This window comes from Vipera ursinii (assembly GCF_947247035.1).
Source record: "Vipera ursinii genome assembly, chromosome: Z".
In the NCBI taxonomy this organism is placed as follows: Eukaryota; Metazoa; Chordata; class Lepidosauria; order Squamata; family Viperidae; genus Vipera; species Vipera ursinii.
Window position 1 is genome coordinate 81,755,141 of NC_139517.1, and position 12,881 is coordinate 81,768,021.

Below are 12,881 nucleotides of genomic sequence, written 5' to 3' on the forward strand. Positions count from 1 at the left end.
CATAGTCAATACAAGTATTTTCCAGAATGCTGAGTTCAATTCACTGAATTCTGAAAAATAATATTGGATGGTTGAATTTGGAAGTTGAAGTCCAAGAAAGTTGGTTGTCACAGGAAGATTGAAAATTGATGGTTCTGATTCAATATGTCAAATTAAATGTCATGTTAGTGAATATAAACATGGCTCCCTGTAAGATGAAATGTGTAATAATTTATTAATATGGTATATAGGAGGAATCTCAGTGGAATGCTAATGCTCTATAAATAAAGAATATTTTTTTATAAAAAAATAAGTCCAATCATGTAAGCCATATGGGTTACACACACACACATACACACACACACAAATGATAATGATGACAATATGCATTCAAATATATGTGTCAGTATTGAATATTCTCTCTGATGTTGGGGACAAAATAGAAACTCTGTATCAAAGCAATCAGATTAATAGAAATGTATGGAAAGAGAATTCTCTTTGTTTGTGTTTTATTCACACCTAAACAACATGATCACAATACATATGTGAAAGTGTAAACTTGAATACTGTGAATTTTACAATGTATCACAATTATGGGAACACCTGTATTCAATATTCCATAGCTTTCTTAACAGATTTCAGTGCAGCTGGGAATGCAACTTTTTAATATAAAGGTAAAACCAGTATAAGAGACAGAAGGCGAGGGCAATTCTCACCACATGAAATAAAGCTGTCCCATATCATTCTCTGGGTGTTTCCCTTTAATTTTCAGACAGAGATTTTAGAAATTATCAAGGGAGTACTTTATGCTGGGAAAACTAGGAAAATCTATTTCTTCAAGATAATTCTACAGTATTTGCAATGAAATTGAAATATTTATAATATGCATAGTTGTGCCATTGATTAACAATGCAATTAAAGTCCTTTCAGAAGTGATGCATAATTTTTATAAGTAAACAAAAGCATTTGTGTAAATTGAAAAGGCTTGCTAAGGCCTAACATTTCTTCTACTATAATAATATAGTGTATATCATGATTGTATTCTAAACCTTCTGAACTAAAACTTTGTGTGATCTTTAACTGTGGATATTTAAATATTTTAATCATTATTTTATTACTAATTATATCCCAATTTTTCATGAGCCTTTCTAGCACTTCTCTTAGATCATAACTTTGCTAAGGTATATCCAAAGACTACTTCAAGTAGCGACTAAAGGAACCTTTCATTAAAGAGGGAGTTTGTAGTATTTAAGTTTTTGGAGATAAAACTCCTCCTGTTAAATTTGTTTGAATGAATAGAGGTCTGCCAAATCATCTGAGAAGCACCTATTAGAAATAGGTTAGCCTCCTCTTCTTACACTAGCAATATTTGTTGTGACAGGAAAAGAACTACTGTAGTTAACAATAGTTGTAAATCAGGCCGAAGAAGTACCACATGGTTCTAAATCTATATTTCTAATAACTAATACAATTTGCTTTTGCTTTCTATTATAAAGAATACCCTAATCTAAAATGTTATCATTGCCTTTTTCTTCTTATTACTGTGTTCCATGGCTATGTTCATGAACATGGATATTTTCTGTCAGATCACACAGTAAAACACTATCATTTTTTTTGCTGTTTTACAATTCTACAGCTACTTACATTATGAATTGTCTAACATTTAAATAATATATATTTTACTGTATATAAAGCACTAATTGTACTGTTATACTGATCTGCACATCTAAGCTAATCTTAAGACAACCTTGCAATTAAGGAACTACTTCAGCAACTGGAGCTTCTTCACTTGAGTGAATGCTTTCGCTTTTTTACTTCTCTCCTGGACACAGGACTTAGGTAAATTTATAATTTTCACACCATCATACTTACTTTACACTAAACTCCAAAACATATGGGGAGTTGCTCTACATAATGACAGTTTAGCAAAAGACAGAAATGGGAGTCTTGTGCCATTTTTAAAGCGCTCTCATTTCCTCAGCTGTCATAGATAATTATAAATAATTTTTAATTTATTTTTATTCAATAACCATTGTACAATATTAAGTATATGGAAGACTAAAAAGAAGACAAACCTACACTACTAATTCAAGACAATAAAGAAGAATTCAATTTTAGAATTCTAGTAGTGATAACTGTTAATATCTTACCCTAAGCCATTAGCATACACTGTACCTTACAAAATAAACAAAAACAAACAAGACATCTGACCTAAAGCACCTCTTTCCTTTGCCTTCTGCAAGGAAGCATATGTTGTAGCTGTGATAGAAATTTTATCCTTCTCTAATTATTAAAGCATGCGAGGCTAATTTTCACAGTCCTACACTATGTCCATCTGTGTCCTGTTTTAATGTAGAACGCAATACTATTTCCAGAATCATTTCCCCTAGCCTGAAACTATATAGCCATGGTGGCGAACCTATGGCATGCATGCCACAGGAGGCATGCAGAGTCCTCGCTGTGGGCACATGGACTATCATCCCAGTCCTAGGCCTTCAGTCCTGTCCATGAGCAACCTGCATCAAAATCTCCCTGGGCAAGTGGCTTTTTAAGCTGGGTTTTATAAAACCTTTTCGCTTTAGGCCTCTGCCACCGTGTGCAAAAAAAAAAGTTCAATCAATATCAACTTCTCGGTAAAAAAAAGATCTCGCAAAGTTGGAATTGATTGAACTTTTTTTTGCACAGGGCGGCAGAGGAAGTGACGCGTCGGAGCTGGAAAGAAGGTACCGTGTAGGGGTGGGGGGGAGGCAGGAGCAAGGCGCTCTCAGTGGTGGGAGCAGGGCATTCCATGAGAGGGGTGGGGCAGGGCCTGTGCATGGGGTAGAGAAACAACACGGTAGTAGACCAGTCACTTCCCTCCCCCTGCTAGACATATGCCGAAGCCGCGCAAGGTAAGGTTGCTGCGTCCACCCCGCCCAGATGCCCCCCTCCCCCAAGCATTTTTTTACTAACCTGCCCTTCTGCTGCATTCCGTTTCTCCGTTCGCTTCTCAGCCTTCACCACATGTTTGTGGGACTATTGGTAAAAAAAAATCATCAGACTTTCTAACTTCTCACGAGATCTCAAGAAGTTAGAAAGTCTAATGGAACTTTTTTTTTAACTGATACTCCTACAAACATGCAGTGAAGGCTGAGAAGCGAATGGAGAAACGGAATGCAGCTGAAAGGCAGGTTAGTAAAAAAAATGCTTGGGAGAGGCGAGGGCACCTGGGTGGGGGCAGGCGCAGTAATCTTACCGTGCATGATGGTGGGAGCGTGGGGCGCGTGCCTTCCCGTGCCAGGCCAGCCCCTGCAGCCCCAGGACAGCCATGCTGGGTGGCAGTGGGCAAGGTGTTAAGGTGGGGGCTGGCAGACCGATCAAAGCAGCTGGTGGAGCGTGGAGGCTCGAGGAGGGAGGGTGAAGTGGGCAGTCGGGCCATTGACAAAAGCAGCGCTATTGAGCAGAAAGCGGCCTCAAAACAATCAGGGCAGGTAAGGAAAGAAATCCTTGCTCCCCAGAGAAATTGCCTTTCTTTCCTTACCTGACTCCCCGCCCTGTGCGAAGTTGGAATTGATTGTTTTTTTTCCCCAAAGAAACTTCCTTTGTTTCCTTGTGTGCGATGGCAGGGGATCGTGAAGGAGAAATGGCATGGGGCTGGGAATCAGGTAAGGAAACAAAGGCAATTTCTGGGGGGAGCGAGGATTTCTTTCCTTACCTGCCCCACTTGTTCTGAGGCCGCTTTCTGCTCAGACATGTTGCTCTTGCCAATAGCCCAACTACCCAATTCAGCACCCTCCCTTCCCAAGCCTATGGCACTCCACCTGCTGCTTTGGTGGCTCTGTACGCAGAGAAGAGAACTTCGCAGCTCTGCCTACAGAGCCACAAAAGCTGTAACTCAGGGGTCCTCAAATTCCGGCCTGACCTGTCTTTTTATCCAGCCTGCCTCAACCTCCCAGGCAAGCTGTCCAATCGCGAGGAGAGTGTGGGTAGATGGTGGCAACAGCCCCAGCCAGTGGTGGGACGGCAAGTTGATGGGAGATGTTTTTTTCCCTGTTTCTCCCTCACGCACCCAAGGGTGTACTTGTGTGTTGGCCATGCCCCCTTCCTCTCCTCCTCTCACCTATTCGTGTTTTTACCTCAGGGCTGGGCTGAGAGGTTTAGGCCTCGCTTGTAGCCTCGGCCTCGCTTAGGGCAGCCAAGCCTGGTAATAACAATGCCATTGCTGCTTCTGAGGCGGGTCCCTTGCTATGCGCTACAGAATGCAAACCCCAGCCTCCACCACTGCTGCCGCTGCCAGGCCGGCCAAAAGATAACTGGTGCCGCCGGCCCTCAACATCACCCCTACCATCACCGAGGGAGCTGCATTGGCTGCCGGTTGCCCTCCGGGTGAGATTCAAGGTGTTAGTAATGACTTACAAAGCCCTACATGGCATGGGTCCGGATTACCTACGGCAACACCTGCGGCCGGCGTCAACCTCCCTCCGTCCAGTGCGCTCCCAAAGAGAGGGCCTCCTCAGGGTGCCTCCGATCAAAGAATGCCGATTGGTGGCCCCCAGGGGGAGAACGTTCTCTGTGGGTGCGCCAGACCTATGGAACTGCTTGCCGGTTGAGCTCCGGATGGCCCCGACCTTCGCTCCTTCTGGCGCGATCTAAAAACGTATCTATTTGAGCAATCTGACCTGGTCTAATGGGTTAGGGCCGGGGTTTTAATACGTCTTAATTATTGTTTTAACCTTGGGCATTTATTTAATCGTTTTTAACTTTTGTATTCTGTTTTTGTATTTATTGCCCTGTATACCGCCCTGAGTCCTTCAGGAGGGCGGTATAAAAATATAATAAATAAATAAATAAATAAATAAATAAATAAATAAATCCCAGCAGTGGTTGGAGTGGGGCTGCTGGAATGGGGTGCGTTATGGGTCTAAGGGGAGCAGGCAAAAGATGAGGTGTCTATGAGGGGCAGCTGGGGTAAGCGAGAAAAAAGGAGAATTTGCTCCTGGAAGTTTATTTTGGGGTTGTGAAGGGTTGTGTGGAGCTGAGGTGATGAAAGGTTGGGGGAGCCGCTGGGAGGGAGGATGCAGTCGGCCTTTGGAGGAGCACCCCAATCCAGAAACAGGGGTGGTGGTGCCGCGTCGAGGTGAAACCCCGAGAGGTAGGCAAAGCTGAAGATGGTGGAGCAGCTCGGCGGAACCGGAAGTGCCCATACTGATGGTTGAAACTTCATTGGCCTTTAGGGTCCAGGAAATGGTGGAGGAAGGATGGGGACATTGGGATGTGCCCCATGGGAAAGAGGAATGAGGTCCTGCCAGGCAGGTTCTTCTGCCCTGAGATGGTCCGGAAAGCCTATCAAAGAGGATATTTCTGGCTCAGAGTTAAAATGAAGGGTCCTTAGGGGTGTTTTTCTGAGAATGGTGGTTTTCTTGCAGACATTTCAGGACCCAAAGTGGGATAAATGAACTAATGATGTTACCTAGTTTGGGTCATGAAATGTCTACAAGAAAGCCATAAAGCTCAGAGAGGACCAAGGAACCCACAACCGCCCTCCTCCTCCTCTTCTTTTCTTCTTCTCCACTCCACAAACCCCATTCTCTTCTGGCACTGCTGATGTTACCTAGTTTGGATCATGAAACGTCTGCAAGAAAGCCACCAAGCTCAGAGAGCAGGAAGGCCACGCCTTCGAGGTGGCCACGCCCACCCCGGCCATGCCCACCCAGCCTGCCATGCCCACCCACCCCGGCCATGCCCACCCAGCCTGCCATGACCACTGCAGCCACACCCACCAAGTGGCCATGCCCACCCAGTAGGCCACCCCCCCAATGATAAATAAGTGGGGTTTGGGTTGCATTTTGGGCACTCAGTCTCTAAAAGGTTCGCCATCACTGCTATATAGTATTGACTAATGCTATTTTTTAATCTTTTTCTAATGCATTTGTCCATTAATGTATGTCAGAACAGGGATCACTGTATTTTAGGTTCGTTATTCTAAACAGATGACTGCATTTCCCAACTTCCAAAAATCATCATCTAAAAGTAAAGAAGACTGCCCCACAGATTCCCAGACTGGGTGACAATATATAACTGAGTGCAACTGTCCAGTGTAAGTACAGGATATTTTGTCATTTTTTTAATTTTAATTCCATTTAGTATATCCCGCCCTTCTCCGAAGACTCAGGGCGGCTTACAAGCTTAGCAGTAGCCTTCATTCTATGTATATGCCTGCTTATTAGGGCTTTCACACACACCCCAAGTGGCATTATTACAAAGTAAGCTTAATTGCCCCCAACAATCTGGGTCCTCATTTCACCTACCTCGGAAGGATGGAAGGCTGAGTCAACCTTGAGCCTGGTGGGACTCGAACCTGCACTAATTGCAGGCAGCTGGTGTTACTTAAGGAGGCATTAGCCCACTGCTCCACCAAGGCTCATTTGAATTTGCTCCACCCAATCAGGAAGAGGTGTATCTGCTGCCAACATCTGATTTTCTTCCCACCAATGATGGTTCAAAAACAAGACCTAAAGAAGGAAAATATTTTTTCCCTTCCACTAATGGAGAAATAAAAATGTACCTTGCATCAAGATCCGACAATAAGAGAGAGACTTAAGGCTTTGGAGGCAATTATTACTTTACAATCTCTCAACACATATTACAACTACAGTTGTGGGCTTAAAATACTAATTAGGATATGTTAATAATACCAAAGAAAACAAGTGTATGGCTTAAAAAAAGGGCTAGGTTTCAAAAGAGGAAGAATGAACAGAGAATAATGGATAGGCCCATCTAAGATGGTAATTAGGCTTTAAAGAAATACTGTCAGGCAAGACTTGATTTGATTATATAGAAAAGAAATCTGGCTTCTACTACTACTCTCATCTAGTTATTCACAGCACCTAAAAATGGGGGAGAGAAAGCAGCTGTTTCTTCCTCTACCTTACAATACTTTACCCCACAACTTGAGAAGGTTTCAAGTTTTTTCTTTTCCTTAACTTACTGGAGGCTGGAAGAATTGGTAAAAGATCAAGATTATGGCTGCATTCTGATAATAAAGGGAAGCAATAGAAGTTTATTTTGTCATAAGTTCTTGTTACAACATGAATCTCTAGTTTCAGCTCCAATTTACAAAGTTATCAACATAAAGATAGTTTATGATAATTTACTAAATATCACAATTATTATTTTGTATTTCTTCCATGAATGAAGGCAAATGGATCCTGTATTATCTTTTCCCATAATGTCTACCAGACTTCATTCTTCAATGTGACATCCCAATTAACATCCCCAGGAAGAAATGTGTTCTGTGGTCATTTTTATACAGTTTTAGCCAATTCAGATGTTCCAGACTGATATATCAACTGGAACAGATGCTGAAATATGCATTTCATAGAACGCTGTTCATAACTCCAAATCCATACCTAGATACCCATACATATTATAAACACATGCACTAACAATCCATCTCCTAGATAAAATACATGGTGTGCATGTAATGCAATAGAAACATGGATAAAAATATAGGTGCATTTTTCAATTAGACATTTGATCCTCAAATAGAAATGACAGTATGCAGTTTTGGTTAGAAAATTAAGACTTTGAAGAATTCACTAAGCAAACTATTTTGACAAATTATATATATTTATGATCATCCTACATAATAATGAATTTGCAATATAATAGATTGCTTGCTACTGTGGCAATCTGGCCAGAAAAGAAAACCTTAGAAAATTAAAATTCAGGTCACATAAATTCTTTGATTTGATATATAGTTGAATTTCACTCTCACCTTTCACTTGTTCAGAACACAGCTCCTTGGCTTTGTCTTTCATTATTTTTGGAATCAAAATATCCTTTTCTACATGTCTGAGCTTTGGCTCCCCTGCAAGAAAAAATATACATAATATTTCCAACCTTAAATAAAGGTCACAGCTGAATTTAAAAAATAAGATGCAACATGTGAAGTCCAAAATTCTGAACAAGAAATATAATTTCTATTTTTAACTAGTTTTAATTTATCAATTCAGAAGTTTCACTGAGATTTTACTACTCACTATATTTGTAAATAATATATCCAAGAAGGCTACTGGCTAGGATAATCCCATTTTATCTTCACACAATTCCTGGTTTCACTATATCTAACCAGCAAGCAATATCTGAACTCTGAACTTGCCAGTGAAATTCTACTACAATACACTAATCACTGAATCACTTAGATTCATGACTATTAATGAACAATAGGGTTTTCAGAACTATAGCCGAATAAATGTTATAGTAAAATGAAGATTTAAAAATAACTATTTTAATATATTTAAGTACAAAGCAAAGAATTACTCAGGCTGTTTCCATTATCTTAGCTAATATGATACAGGCAGAAGAATGTCTTATAACATCTGAAGCTATTACTGAAGGGAAGGATGGAAAAAAATAAATAAGGAGCAACAGCAGCCACAACTCTTTTTAGTTTTCAAACCTATACTGCAGGAGACCAGAAAACCTTCTTTTCATGACCACTAGTTGTACCTTTGGCTGCTTCAAAATCTAGGAATTGAAGTTCCTTACTATATAGAAGACATCACTTGATGAGAGCAGCCTTTAATGCTGCTCTCACATAAGATCAAAACGTCAACATCAGTTGAGCATTAAATTGATAAAAGACTGTAACAGGAGATGGGAAGCCCTGGGGGGAAAAATGAAAAAACTTGGGTGGGGAAAAAAAGGGTTTTCCTATTTGTTTCCAAAGCAGTTTGCAAACAAATGGAAATAACTGGGGTTTTTTTCCCCACCCAAGTTTTTCTGTTTTTTCTCCCCAGGGCTTCCCATCTCCTGTTAGGTTTGGGGGGCAGTGGGGGTTAGAGTTAATGTACGGTAGGCTTGGCAGCAGTATTGAGTGTGACGTGCGAGGCGGCAAACGGCCACTTCATGCCGAAACCAGCCGTTTGCCACCTCCTGCCCAATGCTGCTGCCATGAGGCTGAGGAACAAGCCGGGCGGCAGTAAGGAATCGGTATAAGAGCACGTGGGTCAGAAGGGGGGAGGATTGTTGGCTGTGACTCATGAGGCGGCAAACAGCCATGGCCAGGGGCTGGTAGCAAATGGCTACATTGCACCAAAACTGGCCGTTTCCCACCTTGCGTGACGCACCCATTGCCGTCACTATGAGGCCACGAAACAAACTGGGCAGTGGTGAGGAACCGGTATACCAGTACCATGGGTCAGAGCCCCCCTCCCTCATCGCCTTCGCCTAGTCACAGAGGCAGGCCATCCATGCAGGCGCTTAAGTACAACTTACTTTTGGGGGGAGGACTTATATTAGGCCCACCCCCTGAAAATCAGCTGGGGCTTACTTTTGGGGCAGATTTACTTTTGGGGAAACATGGTAGTAGGCTGTTTTACCTTAGTCAAACATCAGATCCAAATAATTTTGTTTAACAGTCTCAATGCTTTATTAGTCTTGCATTTATCTGATTAACAATTATGAAACCAAGGTGAATTACTATAATTGCTTGGGAGTGAGTTTACTAAATTAGGTAACATTTCCAAATGCATGAAGTTTGCTTCATTTTCTAGCTTAAAATTCTTTAGAAAATTGCATATATTTTTATTATCCTTAACTTTTAAATTTTGAGATTTTACTACTTTACATTTGCATCAATTTAAATTAAGAGAGAGAGTAAGGATGACACTACCAGGAGAAAAAAATTCAAAGCTTTAACTTCTCACTATGCTATCATCACCTTGAAGTCAATTTTCACCTTTTTCACTGGCTGAATCTGTTATCTTACATTTTGCTTTGGGGCTCATGTGTTCTTGCAATATAGCAGTACTGGATTATGAGAATTCTGACAAGCATGTTTGCTAAAAAAAAGTCACAATGCTTATATTCTTGAAGGTAGAAAATCAGATTCCGAAATAATTCTATGACAATTGGTGAAATAAATATAAAATATGTATAGAGATTGAGAGCAAGTATACAAGCAAATCAGTGGCACGGGTTCAATAACACAAATAGAAAAGTGAAAAAGAACAGTTAAAAGAAAAATAAATACATCAACCATTAATTCTTACTTTGGCCAATACAGTACTTTCAACAAGAAATGAGAGATTAGTCAAACCTTTGAAACTAAAGGAAACTACAATAACTAGAATGCAGGGATACAAGTGTCAAAGAAAAAACATCCAATGAAATTTTGGGGATCACAACTATCAAGAAAAGAATTAAACTTCCTTGCATGCTGCAACTTTGATGTAAGTTCTTCTTGTGTTCAGTATTAGTTAAAAGCATTACATACATTCTATGTAAAGAAATAGGTCAGCTGGCTTCCAATCACAGAGATGATAAATTAATTTTCTGCATATTATTCTAATTAAAGCTGTGTGGGAAAATATCAGTTAGTGCATCTGAACTTAAACTAAATCTATTAAAATCTCTAGGATTTAAATAAGCTTAATTTAGTTTAATAACAACCATACTTATATCAAATGTTTCAGATAAAAAAAGTTTTGTTCAGAACTTGAGCTTCTCAAATATTCCTTATACATAACTATATCACTTCATTCCCCTTTCTCAACTTTCCAAGATGCTACACAAATATCAAATATGGTACCTCTTATCATAATCCTTAGCCATTCCAAAGGTAATGTATGCATCTCTGAGCATATACATGAATGTAATTATGGAAATGCAAAATTCCACAATTACAGAACAAACACACTATTAGGATATAGGTGATTCCCCCAAGGCAGTTATCTTTCAAAGATGCTGGATTATATCTGTCATTCTCTTATTCACTGGGAATACTTGTTTAAATTAACACAACTAGAAGGTTCCAAGTTAGAAAAGAGGGACCTGGACTTCACAGCTGTTTTAATATGTACCATCAGAAAAGGGACTTCCAAAAGAACATCTTTCCATTATTTTAACTCTACAAAAATTAGGTGGAGATGGGGGAGGGTGTTAAAGAGACCTAAAACCAAAACTAGTATTAGTAATAAGTTATCTATAATTATATTTCTCATTATTAAATTTTACAAAACTACTTTCCGAGTCAACGGAAGAATTCAGTATAAAACATAACTACAACTAATGCAGCATGTATATAAAATATTTTGTAGTCAAAGGACTGCAATCCTGTTATGTCCTAATCTGAGCTCTGAATTGAGTATCCTGCTTGTTCTAGAAGTGGTTCAATCTCAAAACAGCTACCACAATTTATTTCACAATCAAAATAGTCATTCCAAAATCAGACCATTTCTGGTAGCCATGAAATGTTTTGATCATGAAATACTTTGTACACTTCTATAGTATTAACTAAAAGGGACGCGGTGGCTCAGTGGGTTAAGACGCTGAGCTTGTGGATCAGAAGGTCGGCAGTTTGGTGGGTCGAATCCCGAGTGCCGTGTAGCAGAGTGAGCGCCTGTTACTCGTCCCAGCTTCTGCCAACCTAGCAGTTCAAAAGCACATAAAAATGCAAGTAGAAAAATAGGGACCACTATGGTGGGAAGGTAACAGCGTTCCGTGCGCCTTTGGCCTTTGGCGTCTAGTCATGCCCACATGACCACGGAGACGTCCTCGGACAAGCGCTGGCTCTTCGGCTTTGAAACAGAGATGAGCACTGGCCCCTAGAGTCGGAAACGACTAGCACGCGTGTGTGGGGGAACCTTTACCTTTACCTATAGTATTAACTATACAGACCAGTTGAGAAGTAATATAACATGCTAATCAAGCAAAATGGAAAAAAATACTATTTTTAAGGAAATCATAAGTTCCTGAAGTAGCAAAGAAACATGGGGAGGGGGGAGATGCTTAATACCCTCCTTTTGAGGCTTTTATTCAGATGAGTCCCCTTCATGGATTACTGCCTTGTCGTGGCGAAGGGGCTTGCGTAATTCAATGAAGCTATGAGCTATGCCGTGCAGGGCCACCCAAGACGGACAGGTCATAGCAGAGAGTTCTGACAAAACGTGATCCACTGGAGAAGGAAATGGCAACCCACTCCAGTATCTTTGCCATGAAAACCCTATGGACAGTACCAAAAGGCAAAACGATATGACGCTGGAAGATGAGCCCCTCAGGTCGGAAGGCGTCCAATATGCTACTGGGGAAGAGCAGAGGGCTAGTACTAGTAGCGCCAGAAAGAATGAAGCGACTGGGCCAAAGCCGAAAGGACGCTCAGCTGTGGATGTGTCTGGTGGTGAAAGGAAAGTCCGATGCTGTAAAGATTTTTTCTCCATAGGAACCTGGAATGTAAGATCCATGAATCAAGGAAAACTGGACGTGGTCAAACAAGAGATGACAAGACTGAACATTGACATCTTAGGTATCAGCGAACTAAAATGGACAGGAATGGGTGAATTTAATTCAGATGACCATCAGGTATACTACTGTGGGCAAGAATCCTTCAAAAGAAATGGAGTAGCCTTCATAGTCAATAAAAGAGTAGGAAAAGCAATACTGGGATACAATCCTCAAAATGACAGAATGATCTCAGTTCGAATCCAAGGGAAACCATTCAATATCACAGTAGTCCAAGTCTATGCCCCAACCACCAGTGCTGAAGAGGATGAAATTGACCAGTTCTATGAAGCACTACAGCACCTTATAGAACTAACACCAAAAAATGATGTTCTTATCATCATGGGGGATTGGAATGCTAAAGTAGGAAGCCAAAAGATAACTGGAATAACAGGCAAGTTTGGCCTTGGAGTGCAAAATGAAGCAGGGCACAGGCTGATAGAATTCTGTCAAGAGAATACGATGGTCATAGCAAACACTCTTTTCCAACAACCCAAGAGACGGCTCTACACATGGACATCACCAGATGGTCAACACAGAAATCAGATTGACTATATGCTCTGCAGCCAAAGATGGAGAAGCTCTATACAGTCAGTAAAAACAAGACCAGGAGCTGACTGTGGCTCAGACCATGAGCTTCT

At 40.8% G+C, this 12,881-nt stretch overlaps 1 protein-coding gene across 5 annotated transcripts in view; it reads right to left on the reverse strand.

The window, feature by feature from the left end:
- CMC1 (C-X9-C motif containing 1) overlaps nt 1-12,881 on the reverse strand; it is a 101,966-nt gene that overhangs the window by 79,133 nt on the left and 9,952 nt on the right. For all 5 annotated transcript variants that reach the window (XR_014494079.1, XM_083376169.1, XM_083376167.1 and 2 more), the window contains exon 2: nt 7,736-7,828. Coding sequence is in view for 4 of the 5 variants with exons in the window: in XM_083376169.1 (XP_083232295.1) it covers nt 7,736-7,828 (93 nt within the window). In the remaining variant the exon portion in view is untranslated. The remainder of the gene's footprint in view (nt 1-7,735; nt 7,829-12,881) is intronic.